Below are 26,036 nucleotides of genomic sequence, written 5' to 3'. Positions count from 1 at the left end.
CAATCTTCTACCACTTGACCGTGAGAGACAGAAAGGACATTTACCTACAGTTAGACACTTGCAAACTCAACTCAATCTTACTTGTAGGTCACTCCAATAAATATGCTTTTTCCAGCAACTGCACGATTGAACTGGCTGCAGTGGACCATTTCATGGTAGTTCAGTAATTGATTCTCGTCTAACACATATGTGTCATGGGTCCAATACATAATTAAAGCACAGTGTCATGGACTCTCTATATAATCAATCAGTGGTGGTTTTCTTATTAATAACTTGGCTCATTAAAATATTTTCACTCAGTGAAAATGCTTGAAGCATTGTTTGAGCATTTAAGTTAGAGTAATTTATGTGATGACCAAATTATTTTCTTCATACTATTATTTGCATCGTACGCCTCTCCACTGTCTTTGGAGAGACATGATACTTTTTAATAATATTAATAGAAATGAACATTCATTGAATTTTTATTATGTAATTAACCTTTCATATGCACTAATATTTAAACTGGCACATGGTGAGACTTCAAAATAGTTGTTGACAAAAAACACATTAAAAATAAAATTTATCTAAATGATCTCAAGAAAAATGACTATAAACCTCATTTTATAACTCAGAACTTTCAAAAGAGTAATATGGAGTGTCACATATTCACAGAATTCTAGATCTGGAAGGGAATGTGAAGAAAGGTCTTCATGTTTAACTCTCTCCCTCAAAGGGAGAATTCAAACCATAACTTTATATTACTTGGCCATCAACATGTCACACACCCAGTGGGAAGAAAGCCAAGTCTTCATGGGATAGGTCATTGCATTTATGCATATAATTTCAAATACTGTCAGTTAAGAAAATCCTCCCATTATAAAACAAAGTCTGATTTCTTAATGCTGTCACATATAAGTGAAGGTCTGGAAGTCATAACATTTGAAAAAAAAGAAAATAACTTTGACAAAGTACTTCAAATAGCAAGATTAATGTTATATTTTCCAAATCTTTCACTGTTTGCCTGCTCTAGAAAGAAAGTTAAATAAAAAATTCATCTTCCTTTACTATTCCATTGGCTCTTTCTGCTCAAATTACAGACTTAATGTTTTTTCCACTCTAAAACAAAAACAAACCAAAAAACCTCCATCATTTTTTCCACTGAAGTAAGCTAATTTTATCAATATCCTTTCTGTCTCCAAAAATCGAGTGATTTTGGAGTGTAGCCCCAAGCTATTTTCTCATTCTAACTGCCACCTTTGGTTATTCTGACACAGTCCAGTAACTTCATTTTCAGTCCTGACTTCTCTGCTAAGTCCAAATTCCATATATCCTGACTACCAATGCCATCTCAAATTAAAAACTCAAAAGTACTGTTGTGAAAACCGTTCATAATTTTCCAAGTGTTTTCCAACTGTCATCTCCTAGCATTCCTTATTTACATTAATGGCACTTTCTCATTCCAAATGACCTTGAGTCCCTCTAACTCAATCAGTTTCAGAATTCTGCTGGTTTTTACTCACTAGTACCTCTCACATTTTTTCTCCTTATTTCTGACATCACTCTCCACAGAAATAAGATGGAAATAAGCTTAGAGTATTTAAGGTCAGTGATGAACAAGGTTAAAAAAAATAAAAGAAGGAAAGAGTATTGTGCAAGATGAGATCAAAGGCAACTGATCTTGGAGGGTTTTGCAGGCAGTAAGATGATATGTCACCAATATACAGAACAGGAAAAGGCAGTTTTTGAGGTAGAAAAAAATGTTCTGTTTTTCAAATATTAAATTGGGATACTTACAATGCAGGGTTAAGACTGTTAGAATTAGCCTTCCTAGTTAGAATCCCAGCTCTGCTAATGACTACATAAACTAAGGCAAGTTACATAACCCCTTTACACTCATTTCCTGCATGAATAGTCTCTGAGATAAATGGGAGAGATATCACCTTAAAACATGTTTCCTTGCAGATGAACATTTAAATGTAAAGAGATGAAGGTGGCATTTTTAAGCGTAAAATAATCTTTTTAATAGAGGGAACACAAGCAAATGAAAGCATGAGGAAAACAATATTGTAAGAAAATGACAAATTGGAGAAAGAATATTCACAACATATAAAACTGACAAGTGGTTTGTATATTTAATATATGAAAAACTCATATAAATCAGTAAAAAGATGGATATGCTTTAATTCAATGAATATTTATTAATGGATATATACCTTATGACAAGTACCATACTATGCTAAATTAAAATAAATTATATGAAAATCATTGAGCATATGAAATATTCATCTATTGGGCAGATTCTTGTAAACACACATTCATCTTTTTCTCAGCTGACTTTGTATGTCCTCTTATTTAGCTAGAATTTGTGGATTTTAAGAGAAAGTACGTTATGATTCCTTCAGAACAGGCAAATAGTGAAGTTAAAACTTAAAAGTAATAAATCACCCTTTCATATCTTGGCTGGATTTCTCAAGCTGACTTCTGATTGATCCAAATATATTTTTATTAAATACTATAAAAATAGAACTCCAATTCTATCAAGTTACGGTAAAATAAAATAATCATTGCTACTTTTACATAATTTTCTATGAGCTAAGTACCAAGTAAAATGTTTAATCTACACCTCTTTCAAGCTTCACAATTTACCTATAAGAAAAATATTATTATCCCTACTTTACAGGGATAAAGAATTGATTCTTTTGAACTGTGGTGTTGGAGAAGACTCTCGAGAGTCCCTTAGACTGCAAGGAGATCTAGCCAGTCAATCCTAAGGCAGGCGGAGAAAGGGATGAGAGAGGATGAGATGGTTGGATGGCATCACCAACTCGATGGACATGAGTTTGAGTAAGCTCCAGGAGTTGGTGATGGACAGGGAGGCCTGGCGAGCTGCAGTTCATGGGGTCGCAGAGTCCAACACAAGCGAGTGACTGAACTGAACTGAACTACTTTATAGTTGATGACAGTCAAGCTCAAGAATTCAAAGTTCTTGCAGAACCAGAAATACTTTGTAAGTGTTGAAGCTAAATACAAACTCAGGTCTGTTTGATTCCAAAGACCACGCTTCACTTTTGACTATCCATAGTGTTTTCACTGATTTTTCCTTGGTTTCAATCTCAAGGAAAAAAATTGAGAGGATTTACTTTTATTGCATTTTGTTGTATTTAATTGACATATGCCAAACATTTCTCCCCTACTCTACAGGAATATTGTTTTCTGATGGAATAATTAAAAAATTCAGCAATCTGTTGCACATCTTCTGGAAAGGAAATTAATAGAAAATAAAAATATCAGGCAAATTTTAAATATTATAAAGCTGACCTCACTTCCTGCTTGTATTCTGTAATATATAAAAAGTGTCTGAGGGCAAGTGTTTTAAAAGAAAGACTCAAGATGTGGTCTGGGAATATTATTCTGGGGAACTGACAGGCTTTCCCTTAGGTTTTCCCTTTCAGCCAAATTTACATCATTATTATTTAGTGGAATACACAGAAGCATTCTAAAGTGTGTAATAAATAAGCCTCTGTAACACTTGCATGTGTGAAACACTTATGATTTTTAAACAAAGGAAAATTCTGTGTGAAAGAGTGAGGCTTGGACAGAAAAATCAGTCCAGCTATCTAGTTGATAAAACAGAGTTAAGGGTACAATAGACCTTTGAAGATTTATGTACACCGATGAAAAATTTTTATAGTGGTAGCAACTTCAACATTTTCCTATGCACAAAACTTGAATACAGTATCTACTATCTTGCCTTTTATTAACCCTACAATTATAGATAAATCCAGAAAATGTAGGTATTAGTATGAGAGAGGGGCTTCCCTGGTGGCTCAGAGGTTAAAGCGTCTGCCTCCAATGCGGGAGACCCAGGTTCGATCCCTGGGTCGGGAAGATCCCCTGGAGAAGGAAACGGTAACCCACTCCAGTATTCTTGCCTGGAGAATCCCATGGACGGAGAAGCCTGGTAGGCTACAGTCCACGGGATCGCAAAGAGTCGGACACGACTGAGCGACTGAACAGACAGACAGACAGACAGTATGAGAGAGCTCAAATTCTCTGTTACCAAATTACATAAATTAAAAATACACACACACACACACACACACACAGATTTTTGCCAAATCTATTCCATAATAAAAATTAAACTGGGATTGTTTAATATCTAAATTTTCCTTTTTTCTGATTATGGAAATATGTCCTCTGGTGTGTACATGCTAAGTTACTTCAATTGTGTCTGACTCTTTGTGACCCTATGGACTGTAGCTTCTCTGTACAGGCTTCTCTGTACTAGAATTCTCTAGGCAAGAATACTGGAGTAGGTTGTCATTTCCTTCTCTAGTGGATCTTCCCAACCCAGGGATAGAACTCATGTCTCTTACTTCTCCTGCATTGGCATGTGGGTTCATTACCACTAGCGCCATCTGGGAAGCCCCATATCCTCTGGAAGTTTTATTAATTAAATATAGTAAGCATTCATTTACAATCTTTCCATTTAGATGTGAAATCTATATTCTTTCCCCTCATTTCTGGGAGGATTCTGACCAAAAGAGTATGGCAGAAATGAGCTACATTTCTTCCAAGGCTAGGTCATAGAAAACCACATAGCTTCCTCCTTGTTTTCGGGAAAATTTGCTCTTGAAGCTCTGAGCGACCATTTAAGAAGTCTAACTTGAGGTAGCCATGCTGTACGGAATCCAAGGCCACATGAGAAGGTACACAGCATATAAAGTTCTCCAATCAAATGACCCACCTAAGACCAGCCTTATAGTCATCCCAGCCCAGGCATCAGACATGTGAAATCTCCAGAGGATTCCAATTCCTCAGTTGATGGAGTAACTCCTAGTCATTCATGTCTTTTCAACTAAGGCCCTACACATGGTGGAGCAGCATCAAGCCATCGCCACTATATCTTGTTTGAATTTCTGAAATGATCGTTGAATGATAAAAATAAGTTTGGGGTAGCTTGTTATGCCTCAATAGATAACCAAAGTATCTCATAGCAGAAAATGAATAAAAATTTTAATAACCTGCATCCTACCATATAGGCTTCCTCGATGGCTCAGTGGTAAAGAATCCACCTGTCAATGCAGGAGACATGGGTCTGGTTTCTGGGTCAAGAAGGTCCTCTGGAGAAGGAACTGGCACCCCATGCCAGTATTCTTGCTTGGGAAATCCCATGGACAGAGGAGCTTGGCGGGCCACAGTCAATGGGGTCACAAAAGAGTTGGACACAACTTAGCAACTAAGCAACAACAAACCTACCATATAATCACTATCACCATTTATGTGTGTATTTATTTTCTTTCATTGTTTTTCCTATGTATGTAACTCCATGAAACTAAATAGAGCACAGACTAGTACAGCAAACAAACTTGTGCTTGCATACTGAAGGCCACTTCCTGCGTTTCTTTACCTCTTGAGCTCTGGATAAATTTTTTCCTGTAAAGTGAAGTTAATAACAGTACAAATCTCATAGAGTTGTGTGGATTAAATCAAATAATGTACTAAATTTATCATAATGTTTGAAACATAATTTTTATTATCAATTATTAGGTGCACAATTGAACTCATATTACATATAGAGGTAAGTATTCTCTTTTTCATTTAATATAAAATCAGGAGCATTTTCCCATGCCTGGCAGATGCAGAGATGTACCACTCAGATTCCCCTTCAAAAACATTGTGCCAGGAGGGTGGTTAGCTGGCAGCCTCCCTGAGCTAGCTATTTCAGGATTCTCTGCAGCATTTGAGCTGAGATTATGATTTTTTTCAAGGTGGCTCCAAGTCAATGACTGAGAAAGGAGGTAGTAAAAGAGCCTAGCCATTTCCACTCAATGAGACATTCCTAGGCCAAAGTTTGTTCTGGAGATCCCACTGGGGTTGTAGAGATTCCAGAAAGTCTGCGCTGTGTTCTGACAGCACCTCCAGACCAATCCTACCTTCCTTTTCCTTTTAAAATGTCACTTCCTCATAAATTTCTTGTACTTCCAGATCATTTTCAGGTCTGCTACCCAAGAATTAAGCTGGCACACCATAACATAGAATGTTTTCTTTTTAATGTGCATTTAAATAAAAATCAATCTGGAATTTGAACTTAGGTCTCCTGGGTAAGATATGTTACCATCCACTGCCAACCACCTTTCTATTAGAAAAATTTTGCCTTTCATGTGCAAGCCTCTTGTATCTATCTTACATAAGTGCTGCTGCTGCTGCTGAGTCACTTCAGTCGTGTCCGACTCTGTGTGACCCCTTAGACGGAAGCCCACCAGGCTCCCCCGTCCCTGGGATTCTCCAGGCAAGAACACTGGAGTGGGTTGCCATTTCCTTCTCCAATGTGTGAAAGTGAAAAGTGAAAGTGAAGTCGCTCAGTCGTGTCGGACCCTTAGCGATCCCATGGACTGCATGAGTACAAAATGGTATACATAAATGTTAGTACATACCATATCCTTACAAGTATAAGTTTATATACTCATATTAATGTACTGACACCAAGACTGACCTAATTCAATGATAGTAACTGCTCATGAAAGTTCATACTTTCACGGTTTTTGTTGAAATAATTCTGAATATATCTTCACAAAAGATATGAAGTATTAAAGGTTTCAGTGTGATGAAAATACATCACAGTTCAAAAGCATCAATTCTTCAGCGCTCAGCTTTCTTTATAATCCAACTCTCACAACCATACATGACTACTGGAAAAACCACAGCTTTGACCATACAGACCCTTGTTGGTTAAGCAATGTCTCTGCTTTTTAATATGCTGTCTAGCTTGGTCATAGCTCTTCTTCCAAGGAGCAAGCATCTTTTAATTTCATGGTGGCAATCATCATCTGCAGTGATATTGGAGCCCCATAAAATAAGTCTTTCACTGTTTCCATTGTTTCCCCATCTATTTGCCATGAAGTGATGGAACCGGATGCCATGATCTTAGTTTTCTGAATGTTGAGTTTTAAGCCAACTTTTTCACTCTTTTTCACTTTCATCAAGAGGTTCTTTAGTTCTTCTTCACTTTCTGCCTAAAGATTATGTCATCTGCGTATCTGAAGTTATTGATATTTCTCCCGGCAGTCTTGATTCAAGTTTGTGCTTCATCCAGCCTGGCATTTCTCATGATGTACTCTGCACATAAGTTAAATAAGCAGGGTGTCAATATACAGCCTTGTTGTACTCCTTTCCCGATTTGGAACCAGTCTGTTGTTCCATGTCCAGTTGTAACTGTTGCTTCTTGACCTGCATACAGATCTCTCAGGAGGCAGACAAAACGTGGTCCACAGGAGAAAGGAAGGGCAAACCACTTCAGTATTCTTGCCTTGAGAACCCCATGAACAGTATGAATGACATAGTATGTCTCTAATAAATTTTTTTGAAATAAAAGTGCAACAATAATAATTAGCTTTTAATAAATACTTACTATGTACTAGGTATTTTGCTGCATGTCATATTGCACATGGTTTTTCCTTTTTAAAGCTGTAAACCACTCAATGAAATCAGAAATTATATTTCCTCTATTTCAGAGATACAGAGGAAGAGGGCAATTTGTCTAAGATATACATTGCTAAGTCTCAGAACTGATATATTAACAAGAATAGTGTAGCTTTTAAGCTGGCAGTATTTATTAAGGTACATTATTGCATAAATAAATATCAAGCATTCTTTGTACTAATGTTTGAGTACTCATTAATTCCTCAAAAGTATTTATCAAGGATCTTTTACAGTCTGTATACAATAAAGAAACAAACAAACAAAAATACCAGTATTCAGAGTTCACAGGTGAAATATACAAATTAACAATTTAATTTAATAATTTGATAAAAAACAAAAAACCATGAATTTGTAACTGAAACTCAGAAGAGAGTTCAGTAACATCAATTTGTGAAAGCTCAAGAAGGCTCAATTTTCTTGGTTTTAAACAAATAATACTTTTATATCAGGAAAATAAATTTGAAAAAGGTATTCAGCAAAAGAAATAATAATAAAAACACAAGTATGAAAGTACATAATCTAAAGTATGGAATAATCTAAAACAGTGTTTTTCAAACTTTAGCTCACAATCATGTTATGTGGGATTTTTCTTTTCTTTAATAAAAGCACATTCTGGCTGAATAGGGAGTAAGATTCTTCATTCCCCCAAATCTCTCATTTGAGGCAGATGCAGCTGATTTTCTGACCACAATTTGAGTTGCAAGACTTGAACTATAATCCTCAACATGTTGCCTTTGACTGCTTGCATCAAAGCTGCTTTAACTCTTTGCTAAAGAAAATTATATTCTCAGCCTATATTCAGTTCAGTTCAGTTCAGTCGCTCAGTCGTGTCTGACTCTCCGCGACCCCATGAATCACAGCACGCCAGGCTTCCCTGTCCATCACCAACTCCCGGAGTTCACTCAAACTCATGTCCATCGAGTCGGTGATGCCATCCAGCCATCTCATTCTTGGTCGTCCCCTTCTCCTCTCGCCCCCAACCTTTCCCAGCATCAGAGTCTTTTCCAGTGAGTCAACTCATTGCATGAGGTGGCCAAAGTATTGGAGTTTCAGTTTTAGCATCAGTCCTTCCAATGAACACCCAGGATCAATCTCCCTTAGAATGGACTGGTTGGATCTCCTTGCGGTACAAGGGACTCTCAAGAGTCTTCTCCAACACCACAGTTCAAAAGCATCAATTCTTCAGCAATCAGCTTTCTTCACAGTCCAACTCTCACATCCATACATGACCACTGGAAAAACCATAGCCTTGACTAGACGGACCTTGGTTGGCAAAGTAAGTCTCTGCTTTTTAATATATTATCAAGGTTGGTCATAACTTTCCTTCCAAGGAGTAAGCGTCTTTTAATTTCATGGCTGCAGTAAGCATCTGCAGTGATTTTGGAGCCCAAAAAAATAAAGTCTGACACTGTTCCCACTGTTTTTCCATCTATTTCCCATGAAGTGATTAGATGTACCAAATTAGATTATGGTGATGTGGAGAGGGAAATATTCATTTTAAACCTACAGCTAACCCCATTAAATTTGAAAGCCATTAATTTTGGAAGTTCAGAGAATGCAAGAAAAGTCTGGAAATTGAAATCATCAAAATGATGAACTAAGGGATCTTGAATATCTAATTTAGGAGTTTGAATTTTATTATACAGGCAATGGGTGGCCATCAGATCTAATCCTTTGAATCTATTTGTCACTTCCACTGTATAATCATAAGGGATTTGATTGAGGTCATACTTGAATGGTTTTCCCTATTTTCTTCAATTTCAGTCTGAATTTGGCAATAAGGAGTTCATGATCTGAGTCACCACAGTCAGCTCCCAGTCTTGTTTTTGCTGACTGTATAGAGCTTCTACATCTTTGAATGCAAAGAATATAATCAGTCTGATTTCAGTACTGACCATCCAGTGATGTCCATGTGTACAGTCTTCTCTTGTGTTGTTGGAAGAGGGTGTTTTCTATGACCAGTGCGTTCTCTTGGCAAAACTCTGTTAGCCTTTGCCCTGTTTTGTTTTGTACTCCAAGGCCAAATTTGCCTGTTATACCAGGTATCTCTTGATCTCCTACTTTTGCATTCCAGTCACCTATAATGAAAAGGACATCTTTTTTGGGTGTTAGTTCTAGAAGGTCTTGTAGATCTTCATAGAGACATTCAGCTCCTTCAGCATTACGGTGTGGGGCACAGACTTGGATTCCTGTGATATTGAATGGTTTGCCTTGGAAATGAACAGAGATCATTCTGTCATTTTTAAGATTTCACCCAAGTTCTGCATTTCAGACTCTTTTGTTAACTATAAGGGCTACTCCACTTCTTCTAAGGGATTCTTGCCCACAGTAGGAGATACAATGGTCATCTGAATTAAATTCACCCATTCCAGTCCATTTTAGTTCACTGATTCCTAAAATGTCAATGTTCACTCTTCCCATCTCCTGCTTGACCACTTCTAATTTACCTTGATTCATGGACCTAACATTCCAGGTTTACTTGAGATCATTTTAGAGGCAATCTAAAAATATATGTGATCATGACAGTATAACCTGTATGGATTTTCCCTACTGACAGGTCAAATGTATAAAATGGAACAAAATATAAGACACAACTGCTCTCAGGCAATAAAGAACATGAAGAAAGAACTTGGGAGATGGGAAAGACACAAAGTAAGCCTCCACAGTATCCCATGATCTCCCTGGCTTTCTGCCTGTAACAGAAGAGAAGGTAGAAAGGTAGATTTACTGAGTTGAGAATAACAATCAGATTTCCAGGATTATGGGTTTCCCAGGTGACTCAATGGTAAAGAATCCACCTACCAATGCAGGAGCTGCAGGAGACCCGGGTATGATCCCTGGGTTGGGAATATCCCCTGGAGGATGAAATCACAACTTGCTCCAGTATTCTTGTCTGGAAAATCCCAAGGATAGAGGTGCCTGGTGGGGTATAGTCCATAAGGTAGAAGAGTTGGATATGACTGAACATGAGTGAGTGAGCTCAAAGATTATAAAATGGCTGTAATTTGAGGAACAGGGAAACTGAACAAAGAAAGAAGTTGCACAGAGAGGACTGTAGAAATCTGCATGGAGATTCAATATAGGTTCTTTAGTTGGGCCTCAGAGAAAGACTCTAAGATGTAGGAATCATCACTTGATTTATGGCCAAAATCAGAGGTTATGGTAGTGCTAGGAGATTTTAGAGTTTCAGTCAGCCAGAAGGGTGAGATGTTATCGAGTATCTTGGGCATTCAGGTGAGATACTACAAATCCAGGCCTTAGAAATAAGAACCATATTCATAGGTTGTTCTCAAATCAAGACTAGCTATAAAACATGAATCCACCAACATAAACTAACTGCCAGAAAACAAACAAACAAACTCAACATCTTTAAAGGAAGATGGCTTAATGAAGATTTCTTGCAACAATCAATACACATGTCTAACATGCAATAAAAATTGGTACATAAGGAAAACAAAAAATGTAATATGTAGTCAAACAGAAAAAGCATTCAAAGGAACAAACAGTGCAATAATCCAGGTATTAGAAACAATATATAAGGCATTTAAAGCAACCATTAATGAAAAGCTAAAGAATTTAAATGAAAATATGGAAATATATTTCCCAAATGGGAAAGGAGTATATCAAGGCTATATATTATCACCCTGCTTTTTTAACTTATATGCAGATTACATCATGAGAAACGCTGGGCTGGATGAAGCACAAGCTGGAATAAAAATTACTGGGAGAAATATAAATAACCTCAGATATGCAGATGCCACTAGCCTTATGGCAGAAAGTGAAGAAGAACTAAAGAGCCTCTTGATGAAGGTGAAAGAGGAGAGTGAAAAAATTGGCTTAAAACTCAACATTCAGAAAACTAAGATCATGGCATCCAGTCCCCTCACTTCATGGCAAATAGATGGGGAAACAATGGAAACAGTGAGAGACTTATTTTGGGGGGCTCTAAAATCACTGCAGATGGTGATGAAATTAAAAGATGCTTGCTCCTTGGAAGAAGAGCTATGAACAACCTAGACAGCATATTAAAAAGCAGAGACATTACCAACAAGGCCTGTTTGGTCAAAGTTATGGTTTTTCCAGTAGTCATGTATGGTTGTGAGAGTTGGACCATAAAGAAAGCTGAGCACTAAAGAACTGATGCTTTTGAACTGTGGTGTCAGAGATGACTCTTGAGATTTCCTTGGACTGCAAAGAGATCCAACCAGTCAATCATAAAGGAAATCAATTCTGAATATTCATGGAAGGACTGATGCTGAAGCCAAAACTTCAATACAATACTTGGCCATCTGATGCAAAGAACCGAATGATTGGAAAAGACCCTGATATTGGGAAAGATTGAAGGCGGGAGGAGAAGGGGATGCCAGAGGATGAAATGGTTGGATGGAATCACTGACGCGATGGATATGAGTTTGAGCAAGCTCTGAGAGTTGGTGATGGACAGGGAATCCTGGCGTGCTGCAGTCCATGGGGTCGCAAAGAGTTGGACATGACTGAGCAACTGAACTGTACTGAACTGATGGAAACATAAATGAACAGAAGTGTAACCATAGCAGAGAATTTGAAATTATATTTTAACACTAAGTGGAAATTCTGGAACCGAAAATTACATCTGAAATGAATAATTCTTAGTAGATTAATATCAGATGGGAGATGGCAAATAAATAGTATTAAAACTTGAATTCAAATAAACAGCAATAATTTTTGAAAACAAAGAGAAAGAGGATCGACAAACTGAACAGAGACTTGGTTATTTTTGGAAGTTTATCAAACAATCTAACACACATGGTTGAAAAAATAATGGTCAAAATTTCTAAATTTGATAACAAACTTACATATTTAAGAAATTCAATGGTCAAAAAGCACTGTACAGAGGAATTCATACATGGGATTATTATAACCCATCTACTCACAACCAAAGATATTTTATCTTCTTTTACTTTCTTAAAATATATTAATGCTTAACAGGAAAATTCTAACAACATATTGGAGATGATACATGTATAGATGTAAGACATATAGCAAAAGTAGTATAAAGAATGAAGGTAACGTGGAACTATACAATTGAAAGGGTCTTACATTTAAAGTGAAGTAGGCCAATATTAGGGCTTCCTTGGTAGCTCAGCTGACAAAGAATCCGCTGTAATGCAGGAGATCCTGGTTTCATTCCTGGGTCATGAAGAACCCCTGGAAAAGGGATAGGCTACCCACTCCAGTATTCATAGGCTTCCCTGGTGGCTCAGATGGTAAAGAATCTGCCTGCAGTGTGTAAGACCTGGGATCAATCCCTGGGTTGGGAAGATACCCTGGAGGAGGGCATGGCAACCCACTCCAGTATTCTCACCTGGAGAATCCCCATAGATAGAGAAGTCTGGTGGGCTACAGTCCATGGGGTCGAAAAGAGTCAGACATGACTGAGTGACTAAGCACAGCACAGGCCAATATTAAGAGAAAGTACCTGTGATATATTAAGGATCACAGTGTAATCATTGGAGTCCTCAATTAAAAAGTAATGCATGTTACCTTTTTTCTTTTTAAATGGCACTGTTAAATGAAAAAGCAAGCCATAGAACAGGAGAAACTTTTTGCAAAATGTATATCCAACACAAAATCTGTATCCAGGATATATAAAAGTCTCTTACAAGTCAAGAAAACAATAAACCAAATTTTAAAATGGGAAAAAATAATTGAACAGACACTATACCAAAAAACCTTTTGGTGACAAACACATGAAAATCTTTTCAACTTCATTAGTCACTGGGGAAATTCAAAATATTCATAATGAGATAATATAACATACATCTAATAGAATGGCTAAAATAAAAATATATTTACCATATCAAATGTTGACAAAAATGTGGAACAACTAGAATTCTAATACATGGCTGATGGAAAATGATACAGCCAGTCTGGTAAGGAGTTTGACATCTTATTAAAATTAAACATGCACTTAACTATGTGTGTATGTGCTCAGTCACTCAGTAGTATCCAATTCTTTGGGACCCTATGGACTGAAGCCTGCCAGACTCCTCTGTCCATGGGATTCTCCAGTCAAGAATACTGGAGTGGTTGTCATTTCCACCTCTAGGGGATCTTGCTGACCTAGGGATCAAACCCGAGTCTCTTGTGTCTCCTGCACTGGCAGGCAGTTTCTCTACCACTGAGCCATCGTGGAAGCCTATGCATATGACCCAGCAATTTCACTAATATGTATTGCAGAAGAGAAATAAAAAATATGTTCAAACAAATATCTGTACAGGAATGTTAATAGCAGGTTTATTTATAATAGTCAAAATCTAAAAACAATTATCAGTAAATCCTTCAACAGGTAGAGTGTTAAACTGTTGTATATCCTTATAAGGGAATACAACTTTCCAATAAAAGAAATGAATTATAGAACACACAACAGTAACATTATGATAAACCATACACAAAATAAAATAAACTGAATGGACTGCATTCATATAAAATCCTAAAAAAGGGGAAACTATAGGGGTAGAAACGGAGAAGGCAATGGCAAGCCACTCCAGTACTCTTGCCTAGAAAATCCCATGGACGGAGGAGACTGGTAGGCTGCAGTTCATGGGGTCGCTACAAGTCAGACATGACTGAGCGACTTCACTTTCATTTTTCACTTTCACACATTGGAGAAGGAAATGGCAACCCACTCCAGTGTTCTTGCCTGGAGAACAAGAACAGGGATGGGGGAGCCTGGTGGGAGGCCGTCTATGGGGTCGCACAGAGTCGGACACGGCTGAAGTGACTTAGCAGCAGCATAGGGGTAGAAAAGGCGTCAGTGGTTTCCAGAGGCCACGTGACATGGAGGAAGGAATTAACTGAGTAAAGGTATGAGGGAACTTTAGTGTATGATGGCAAAGTTCTCTATCACGATAACAATGATGTACACGAATATATACGTTTTCAAAAGTCATCAACTATTACACTTAAAATTGTGAGTTTTATTGTGCATAAATTATATCTCAATAAATCTGATTCCTTCAAAAAAACAAAGAAAGAGAAGTATGGCATCTAACTATTTACATGGCTTTTAAAAGCTAATCATCTTCTCTGTTCTTACTAATGAAAGCAGACATGCCCTCACCTGTGAAAAATATTTAGTTCTGAGGCAAGCCCAGCATTGGAGGATGTATAATTGAATGTGGCCAATAAAATGATTTGAAAATTAAATTATTCTTTTTGTGAGTATTAAGAATAAAATAAATTTCAATTGTAACATTTCTAAAAATCAAAAGAATCATATAACAATTATAATTCTGTATGCATCAAAAATACTCAGATCAAGAAAGGCAAGGCAAATCAGAGAAACTCCTTCAGATTAAAGGAGATTACAGAGATAAGAAAACAAGAAACATGATTCTGGACAGAACGCTAATAAAAAAAAATTAATAGCTATAAATGACAGTATTGGAATAGCTGACCAGATTTGAATTTGGAGTATAGATTAGATAAAGACTATAGTGTCAGTTTACATTTTCTGATTTTGGTAACTGTATTGTGATTATGTAAGTGAATTTCCTTTTTCTTCAGAAATGAAGATATCGATAGACTTTAGTAGTTATGGGAAATGTCTTAAATTTATTTTCAAATGATTCCGAAAAAGAACAGACTGATGATGGAGATGGGACAAAATGTAAACAATTCATCTGGATAAAGTGTTTCTTGTAATAGTCTTGAAGTCATTTTATTTAAAACAATAGTAAAATAGAATAAAAAATTATATGGGGGAAGAAAACTATAGCCCCAAATGAATTAGAGGCCTACTGCGGTAGTCCAGGGAAGACATAATTAGAACTACATTTAACACAACATTAATATGAATGACTAATTTATATTGTTTCCTTGTTTACAGTGGAATGGTAAATTTCATTTGTTTTCATCTTTGTTAAAAAATAAGTAATCATGCATTCTATTATGTCTTCTTAACAATTTTTGCCTACTTTGTGTCCTAAGATTCTAACTTTGCTTAAATTTGTTATTGAAAAGTTGTAGTCCATATATCCTTTGGTAAAATATAAGAAAACACAACAACTAGAGCAAAGGAAACTCTAAAAATAGAAATTTAGGTTTCATAATGGAGAAGGCACTGGCGAACCACTCCAGTACTCTTGCCTGGAAAATCCCGTGGACAGAGGAGCCTGGTAGTCTGCAGTCCATGGGGTTGCTAAGAGTCAGACACGACTGAGTTACTTCCCTTTGACGTTTCACTTTCATGCATTCATAAAGGAAATGACAACCCTCTCCAGTGTTCTTGCCTGGAGAATCCCAAGGACGGGGGAGCCTGGTGGGGTCACGCAGAGTCGGACACAACTGACGTGACTTAGCAGCAGCAGCAGCAGCAGGTTTCATAAACAGAGGTGGAAGAAATATATTTTCTTAACGTTGTAGTACTAAATCATTCAGAAACCCTTTGGGTGGTTGTATCACGCTGTCTTAGGAAAATGAACTAATATAGAAAGACTTTCCCAGACAGTCAGATTCAGGGTTGCACAATACTGACTTGACTGTCCATCACCAGCTTCCTATTCCTTGGAGCACTTCTACTGTCACATTCTGCCATTTAGCAGAAAAGCTGGTATCAGGGTATTACTGTTTCCAATACCTTGAACTCAGTCTTCACTCAAGTTCTGTAGGATGATTCAGTTCGGTTCAGTTCAGTTGCTCAGTCGTGTCTGACTCTTTGTGACTCCATGAACCACAGCACTCCAGGCCTTCCTGTCCATCACCAACTGCCGGAGACTACCCAAACCCATGTCCACAGAGTTGGTGATGCCATCCCACCATCTCATCCTCTGTCGTCCCCTTCTCTTCCTGCCCCCAATCCCTCCCAGCATCAGGGTCTTTTCCAGTGAGTCAGCTCTTTGCGTCAGGTGGCCAAAGTATTGGAGCTTCAGTCAGCATCAGTCCTTCCAATGAACACCCAGGACTGATCTCCCTTAGGATGGACTGGTTGGATCTCCTTGGAGTCCAAGGGCCTCGCAAGAGTCTTCTCAGCACCACAGTTCAAAAGCATCAATTTTCTGCGCTCAGCCCTCTTTATAATCCAATTCTCACATCCATACACGACCACTGGAAAAACCATAGCCTTGACTAGATGGACCTCTGTTGACAAAGTAACGTCTCTGTTTTTTAATATGCTGTCTAGGTTGGTCATAACTTTCTTTCCAAGGAGTAAGCGTCTTTTAGTTTCATGGCTGCAATTACCATCTTCAGTGATTTTGGTGTTAAAGACAACTTAGCACTTATTGACACTCTCTTCCACAAGGAATTGGACAAATTGACTAAGCATTGACTGAGCTTGAAAAGGATGAGGATTAGAACATTTGCACGATGAATCACAAGAACATATGTGAATGTGAGTCACGGGAATACCAGCTCTCTCCCCCCACAACCTTTGAGATAAACTCTCTAAGGGTTGGGGGAGGGTTGCAAAGCAAAGTGAAAGTGATCCAGATACAAGCAAACAGCTGCCCCCTCCAAACCCCCCTGCCCCAGCCACTATCACACTTGCACGTACAAAACTGAAATAAAATCCTATCACAGATTCATACGACATTGAGAAAGAACAATATGCAATAAGAACCAACTGTACCTGATACTAATCATTTGTTGTTGTTCAATCACGTCTGGCTCATTGTGACCCCATGGACAGCAGCCTGCCAGGCTTCTCTGACTAGATATCCAACTTTAATCTTCAATTTCCTTTTCCATAAAATAAGGACTAACAGGAAACTCACTAAGTTATTTTAATGTTAAAGAAATAATGTATATAAAACCTAGTGAGATATTTAGCTTGTAATAAGTACAGAATAAGTAGAAGCTTACAATAATGAGAAAATGAGCTTTTATGTTTAATTTATATGTTGAATAAATTCATATTCATGACAGTCTCAAGGATCTATCCCAAAACTGAGTATCCCAGTTTATCCAATCCACTTTTTTAAAAAAAAAAATTATGTTGAAACCAAGGTCTGATACAAAGGAAAAACAAAAAACAAAAAACTGAAGCACAAATATGATAAAAGAAAGAAACTAAAGGGAGCCCTAGAGATATTTTGTTTATTAGGAAAACACGCAGAAAAATGCAGCTTCAACGTGCTTCTTTTATCCTCAAATGCAGCTTCATCATCTTCTACATTGAGGCAGCTTGGTCTCCTTAGAAAGAGCTCTGGCAAGAAAACCAGGCTGTCAGATCTTAAATTCTGGCTAACCACTAGCTAACCATGTAACCCTGAGATAATAATAGTATTTATTCCCAGGGTTCTTGTGAGAATTAAATGAGATAAAGATGGAAAGCAATAAAGTGAATATGTTCTGATGATATCTGCTCAACAAAGAGGTAGCTAGAACTCTATCCAGTAACGTAATGCTCTCATCACCCTGCATATTTTCCATGATTACTAATTTGAAAAATCAAACAAACAAAAAACAAAGCCCATCATCTTTGGTTCTAAAACAAAACTTGTATACCTTGTAAACTGCCAAATGCAAGGCTGTAAATCCATTTCTTGTCAGTCGAGATGGGCGGAGACCTTTTAACATAAGGGTTCTAATATGTGACTTGTTGCCTTAGAGAGAAAAAAATTGAGAAAAGTCAAATTGTGGAGATAGACTATGGGACTTAAAAATCTTCAAGTTAATCTTTAGCGGAATGATAAACATCACACCAATGTATGAAAATGTCAGACTGCTGTTCTGCAGGCCATTTGTTAAGTTTTCAGTTAATCAATAGCCTTACTTATTAGTGAACATTTCTACTACTACATTTATAAAATTTTCTATCAGAGCGGTGTATTTTAATGAATTCATGCTATATTTTTTATTTGGTGCTCTTCTAATAATGCTTTAAAAGGTAAAAACATGAAAACATTCACCCTAGTAAATGATTTAATATTTGTGAAAAAGCTTCGATAGAAATCAGAACATCACTACATCATTAGTTTATTTAGATCAGAGAAATATGGAGGAAATGACTAAGGTTGGAAAGGTGTGTTTAAATTTGGGAAGATATGTTGTTTGGGGAGTGGTGATGGGATATATTTAGAGTCAATACTTATATATTAGTTTTCTTTTAAAAACTGAGTTCAAAGCATACTAGCTTGGATTAACAAAAAAAGTATTCATTTACCAAGTCTGTAAATTTATTGAGTACCTACTATATGCCAGGCACCATCTGAGATGCTTGGGATACATTAATGAACAGAACAGAACAAGTTATGAACCAAATTTCACTTAGTCTTCACTTTGACCAATTTTCACTTTGGGATTTTGTCTTTGGCATTTATTACCTTCTATATATTTTACTGGGCTTCCCTGGTGGCTCAAAGGTTAAAGAGTCTGCCTGCAATGCGGGAGACCTGGGTTCAATCCCTAGGTTGGGAAGATTCCCTGGAGAAGGAAATGGCAACCCACTCCAGTATTCTTGCCTGGAGAATCCCATGGAAGAAGGAGCCTGGAGGGCTACAGTCCACGGGGTTGCTTGATGATATTTTGGGGAATGCTTTAAGTGCATCTGAATTTAACCTAATCTCTGACTAGCATACCTGATACTGAAAAAAATGCCTTTAAAAAAATTTCCAAGCATACCTAATTCAAGGTAGGAACACAATAAAACTTAAATTCAGATCTAAATCAATTGGAATATCTGTCTAGAAGTCAGTTACTTCTTCACCTGAAGCAAAGCCAAAGAAAAAACAGTATGAATAGAATTCTCTTGCAGACTATTAAGCAGCTCAAATCACTGACCATGTATACATATAACTAGTTTACAGAGTATTGAGTTCCAAGCACTCACCTCCACAAATGCAACATAAATGAAGTAGAGACAGACCATTTTCTGTGCGGTAATTTAAATTGACTTTACTGAAGGCATCATCAGAGCTGAAAAAAAAATTTACAGATGATTACAAATTTCAGCTTTTAGTTTATCATTTTCTCATTTGAAAAATTATAATAGCAATCTTGTTACTACAAATTCAGAAATATGTCTTTTATAGGATTCTTATGTACCTAGAAAAAATAATTTTGATTATACCTCTAGATGAAGAGGGGCTTCCCTAGTGGTTCAGCAGTAAAGGATCTGCCTGCCAATGCAGCAGATGTAAATTCAATCCCTGGGATGGGAAGATCCCCTAGAGAAGGTAATGGCAACCCACTCCAGTATTATTGCCATGGACAGAGGACCCTAGTGGGCTACCTACAGTCCATGGGGTCACAAAGAGTTGGACATGACTTAGTGACCAACAACAACTAGCTGAAGAACAATTAAAATCATGAGAAATAATATTAAAAGTTTGAGAGATCAAGTTTAAATTAATGATTCTCATACAAGGTATATGTTCTGTGTATAATTTGAACTTCTCGGGGCACCCTGATGAATTAAAATTTATGTATAAGTAGAAAACACAGATATTTGAAAGGAAACTCATTTCTCTCACAATCAACGCCTTATAAAATACTTACGGAGAAATTCAAGAAATTCTCTCCAAAAAGAAAAATAAAAGTAGCGTTTGATAAGATTCTGGAGACAGGAATAGAGTCCCAATGTATTACAAATTCTGCCTGAAGGAAAATTTTCTTATACTCTGACTGGGTCAGATTTCACAGATAAAGAAGGTCTAAACTCTGATAGGGTATCTATGATACAGTCCCAGGTGAGAAGAGAAGTAGTGTTACTGATTCAATTAATGAAATCCTTGACTTTGTCTGAACAAAGACTATTGCCCCAGGAGGGCCCTAGAGAGCCATAGGTAGCCTTTGAAAAAAATGTAAAGCTAAATTCTTGACCTCTTGAGGTCACTGATAACTGCCACACATTTTTCAGTAGATATGAGATCACATTTTTGGCCTTCCAGGTTAATTTCAGGCTGCCTCCTGCCATTTAAATCTCCAGCAGCTTTAGTGAGATAGCAAAGTCTTTGGTGAATAAGCCTTCTATTATCATTCGTAAAGTACTTACATGTGAAAGGTACTATGAATTCAGAACATTATCATCAAGGCACCCAGTTAAAAACTTCAAAAGCTATTGAAATTTTAAAACAGAAAAAGAAAAGGCGCTATTCTCCAGGGTGCTGCTAAAAAGAGAAGCCTCTAATTCTAGGGAATTTGAAGGATCTTAGTAAAATGCTTTAATTAGCAATGGCAAGTCCAATGGTTTGTTTTCAGAGACATGAGAATATTCCAGAATTTTCCCACCCCCTTAGCCTTCTTGCTTCAACTTCTCAGTAGCAAAGTCCATAGACACATTTACTTATATTGAGAAACATACCTCAACTCTCTTTGGAATGCGACACATAGAAGTACAATAAGTTCCAAGTCATTGTTACTAATTGTTAATGTAGCAAGGAGCCCAGGATTTCATGAAAAAGAGTTAAGAATTTAACTTGTTTCTATTTGCACTTTCTCCTACCTCAATGAACAATGCAAGAACACCAAAAAAAAATCTGATGAAAACACCACTATTTAAATTGTCTACCCAAATGAGCCTAATTGTAAATGTTATACCTATTTCATAGTATGAATGGAAATTTTATGAAATAATTTGGTTCTTGGAAATACATGGCCTTAGGCTGAGCCAGATATCTAAATTCTCAAAGTTAATTGTATTATAGATGTGTTGGAGATATTTCATTGATAGGTGATCCTAAACAAAGTGCACTCAGTAGCCCATACTTGGAAGTGCATTCACAGACATCTTATCTATAGTTTTGATTTCAAATAACACCGGTTTTCTGAAGAGCTGAACTCAACTTTTAAAGCTAGGTAGATTGGATTTTTTTCTTAAAATCTGTAGGAAATTAGTGCCCATAATGGGCTTCCCTGATGGCTCAGATGGTAAAAATCTGCCTGCAATGCAGGAGACCTGGGTTTGATCCCTGGGTGGGGAAGATCCCCTAGAGAAGGGAATGAGAATTCCATGGACAGAGAAGCCTGGTGGGCTACAGTCTGTGGGGTCTTAAAGAGTCAGACAAGACTGAGAGACTAACATTTCCCTTTCAGTGTCCATAATAAAAAGGAAAAGAAAACTGTAAGTAGCAATTGAAGATTGCTCTGAACTGCTTTGGCTTTTCTTCCTTGGTCCTGTCATCATCCAGCAAAGGAAACACACAATAAGAATACAAAACAGTAAAGTAATTAGCCTCCAATAAAAAAAGAAAGTTGCTATCAGCTCAAGGATAATTACTGTAAATTTATATGATTAACTTTAAAAATCATATACCTTTGATATGTTTTACACTTATAAAATGTTTTATATTCATGCCAATTATTTTATCCATTTCATAAAAAATTATCTTTCTTCAGTGTTAATTCAATAACAAAGATTGAATCTCTGTTGTAAACTTAATGTTGAGGTTATATATGTATTCTGTTTTTTCTCTTTCACAATTCCTTCCATTTAAAAGAAATAAAGATCTGCTTTAAATGACCAAAAAAAAAAAAGAATACAAGACAGAACACAGAGTATTGGAGTGGGGCAGGAGAGGGAAGCCTTCTGTTAAATGTAAAGAACTATATAAAATCTTCAGCCTAAGAGAGAATGGGAGAAAGTACTTTCTTATGAGCTAACTATAATGGAATACATGGCAAAATGCGGGCTTCCCTGGTGGCTTAGAGGTTAAAGCGTCTGCCTCCAATGCGGAAGACCCGGGTTCAATCCCTGGGTTGTGAAGATCCCCTGGAGAAGGAAACGGTAACCTGCTCCAGTATTCTTGCCTGGAGAATCCCATGGACGGAGAAGCCTGGTAGGCTACAGTCCACGGGTTGCAAAAAGTCAGACACGACTGAGCGACAGAACAGAACGGATGGCAAAATGCTGAAAGAAGATAGAACTTGAGAGCTCCTCTGGAGTAATAAACCCTTGAGTAAATTAGTTTGTCAATGTGTATCTCTAATATTATGCAGCAATGCCTACCATGTTTTGATGTTTTAAAAGTGGAAGAAATCATTTCAGCAGTGTAAGTACTTTAAATCATGGGCCTTGTATATACACCAGGATTGAAATCCTGTTTCTAAGTAGTATTTTTCCCCCTCCAATTTGAGCAAGTTATTTTACCTCCTCAAGCCTCGTTTTCTTCAGTTACAAAATTATTAAAAGGATTCATATGACATTGCATTGTGAAGAAAATGAGATTAAGTACTTACTACAGTATTCGGTACATGATATGTTATTAAACATTATTTTGATTTTTAGCAAGTTTACTGTGAATATATGACTTTCCTTTTGTAGTCTAAATCTTGAGAGAATTTTAGCACAGTTTTCAAACCAAGTTTGACCTTCTTTGACCTCTCACATTTGACAACCTGTAAATTTCCCTATTTTGACTAAGTTCACCGTTGTGACACCTAGCACCTATCAGTGATTAAGAGCAACTATCAGTGATTGACAGTGCAAACTATCATGGTTTTGTGATGCAAGTCCAGCAGCATCATTATTATGGGGAAGGTATTAACACTGAAGCGATTAAAAGAACAACAAAATCCAAAGGAAAAAAGGTTGTGCTGAAAATCATTTTACTGAGAAGACAGACTTAATTGCTTTCTTTTTCTATGATCTAACTTTGATGATATATTCAATCAGTCTGGCACAGCATCTACTGAACATCAACTGTGTGCTCCACCTCTGTTCTTAATGCTTGTTTCAGGTTGTTCTCAGCAGTCTATTTGATAGAAACTACTCACTAATTCCCAGATCATTTAAGTGCATCAGTCTTGGGAATATGCATACTAGATAGAATCCTGAAACTGACCTTAGTATTAATCCTGATCACTAATGCTTCAAGCAGCTTTGCAAAGGAAGTACATACTGAATAAACAGAAAAGTAAAGTGCTAACATCCAGTGTTTTATTTTTAAAAAATACCAAATGCATGTCTATTTACATAAGACTGAAAATATGAATTATATTAGAAACTTTTTATTTAACAATCATTCTTCAACTTATTAAATCTTATACTAGACCTGACCATTCATAAGTGAATCAGTAGTAGTGGCGATTTAGTCGCTAAATTGTGTCCTACTTTTGCAACTCCATGGACTGTAACCTGACCCAGGAATCAAACCCGCACCTCCATTACAGGTGTGAATCAGTAGAGTGCTAAATAGCATTTTGTCAAAACTGAGCTGTAGTCTCTTACTTTTGTTTTCCTCTTGAATTCTACTCTCCCTGAACTCACGCAGCTTCTGTTAATGCCAACAAAATGAATAAGCAGAAAATAGACTCCCATAATGGCAGTCAAGTGCAATTTTAATAGTAAAATTTTAATATAAATTTTAATGATTGGAATGTAATTTTCTTAATGAGAGTAACTTTTGGGCTACATTTGAATTCTAATTCTTACTTCCCATTTGCTTGTAGTCATATATTTCTGTTTTGACACATGCAATTAAAGTATTCAAGATTTTAAAGCAATCATTCCTGTGATAGATATTTCTTGTTCTCTTCTTCTGCTTCTTCTAAGGAACTGTATATGTCAAATTCGCTGCCAAATGAATATCACTTACATATTCTAATATTCTAAGTTCAATTTATTTTTTAATTCTCCCTTACATTTTTCATCACCTGCCATGTCATACTGTAACTTAACATATCCTAATGAGTTCACAGTGCTTGCTGGGGCATGAATGAGGTTCCTAATTAAAATGAAGTCACTATTATGAATATACTTCTAATAGTAAATTCTGTCCTTAATCATTAAAAATGGTTGTTTTGTGTCCAAAGGTTACTTTCTTTCTTGTAACATAATGGACTCTTTCCTTAGCATTTATCTTTATTCCTGAAAAGTATGAAGTTTTGTGATCCAATTAAACTTCTTCTCATGACTCCATCCTTTCAAGGAACTAACTATGTGACATGATCACAAATGGAAACTTATTAAAATTCAACATTTTAACACTTGGCAAAGGAAAATCTAAAGATAGGTAGATACATTTCTTTAATTCATTGGCCGAAATGTAGGTAAAGGCACAGAAGGTAGAAAGAAGGCCAAATTTTGTTATGGTCCATGTAGTTCCCAAAATTGATCATTTAGGTTTCAAATGGCTGGTTGTAAATTCTTGTGTAGTTTTTAATGGATGCTGCTGATGCCCGTCCCCCCAAAAACCCTAATAAAAACAGAAAAATCATCAATAAGACTTATTCTCAGAATGTATACACAAGAAATATACAGAAACATATTTTTCCAGTATCTCCCAGATCAAGTTTGCAAACTAACACTATGAAGCATATTCATTCTTTCATTCATACATTAAAAAATTATTGAGATATGGTGGTAGATAAAGAAGAGCTGGGGATTCCCTGGTAGCTCTGCTGGTAAAGAATCTGCCTGCAATGCAGGATACCTGGTTTGATTCCTGGGTTGGGAAGATCTGCTGGAGAAGGGATCGCCTATCCACTCTGATATTCTTGGGCTTCCTTAGTGGTTCAGCTGGTAAAGAATCTGCCTGCAATGCGGGAGACCTGGGTTCGATCCCTGGGTTGGGAAGATCCTCTGGAGAAAGGAATGGCTACACACTCCAGGATTCTGGTCTGGAGAATTCCATGGACTGTAAAGTTCATGAGGTTATAAAGAGTTTTTGATATGTTACTGTATTCCTGGAGCTAAATGATATCAAAGAAAAAATAAAGGACAGAACGGTATGTACCTAACAGAAGCAAAGATATTAAGAAGAGGTGGCAAGAATACACAGAAGAACTATACAAAAAAGGTCTTCATGAACCAGATAACCACGATGGTGTGATCACTTACCTAGGGCCAGACATCCTGGAATGTGAAGTCAAGTGGGCCTTAGGAAGCATCACTATGAACAAAGCTGGGAGTTGATGGAATTCCAGCTGAGTTATTTCATATTCTAAAAGATGAAGCTATGGAACTGCTGCTCTCAATATGCCAGCAAATTTGGAAAACACAGCAGTGGCCACAGGACTGGAAAAGGTGTTTTCATTCCAGTCCAAAAGAAAGGCAATGCCAAAGAATGCTCAAACTACTGCACAATTGCACTCTTCTCATATGCTAGCAAAGTAATGCTCAAAATTCTCCAAGCAAGGCTTCAACAGTACATGAACAGTGAACTTCCAGATATTCAAGCTGGATTTAGAAAAGGCAGAGGAACAAGACATCAAATTGCCAACATCCATTGGATCACAGAAAAAGCAAGAGATTTCCAGGAAAACATCTACTTCTGCTTTATTGACTATGCCAAGCCGTTGACTGTGTGGATCACATCAAACTGTGGAAAATTTTTCAAGAGACAGGAATACCACACCACCTTACATGCCTCCTGAGAATCCTATATGTAGGTCAAGAAGCAAGAGTTAGAACCAGACAGGGAACAATGAGCTAGTGCCAAATTGGCAAACGATTACATCAAGGCTGTATATTGTAAACCTGCTAATTTAACTGATATGAAGAGTACATCATGTGAAATGCTGGGCTAGGATGAAGCACAAGCTGGAATCAAGATTGCTGGGACAAATATCAATAACTCAGATATGCAGATGACAGCACCCTTATGGCAGAAAGCGAAGAAGAACTTCACTTTCATCAAGGGCCTCTTGAT

General features: G+C 37.0%; 1 protein-coding gene across 3 annotated transcripts in view; it reads right to left on the bottom strand.

Annotated features, from left to right (window-relative positions):
- Positions 1-26,036, bottom strand: part of TNNI3K (TNNI3 interacting kinase) — a 383,736-nt gene that overhangs the window by 297,889 nt on the left and 59,811 nt on the right. For all 3 annotated transcript variants that reach the window (XM_055402899.2, XM_088835391.1, XM_088835392.1), the window contains 2 exons: positions 19,277-19,362; positions 17,953-18,050 (listed from right to left, as the gene is read on the bottom strand). In XM_055402899.2, the coding sequence (XP_055258874.2) occupies positions 17,953-18,050; positions 19,277-19,362 (184 nt within the window). The remainder of the gene's footprint in view (positions 1-17,952; positions 18,051-19,276; positions 19,363-26,036) is intronic.

Source organism: Moschus berezovskii, chromosome 4 (genome assembly GCF_049115385.1).
Source record: "Moschus berezovskii isolate FMDL1 chromosome 4, NW_MosBer_1.0, whole genome shotgun sequence".
NCBI classification, from domain to species: Eukaryota; Metazoa; Chordata; class Mammalia; order Artiodactyla; family Moschidae; genus Moschus; species Moschus berezovskii.
Note: the sequence above shows the minus strand (reverse complement) of the source record. Positions and strands in the feature narration are given on the sequence as shown.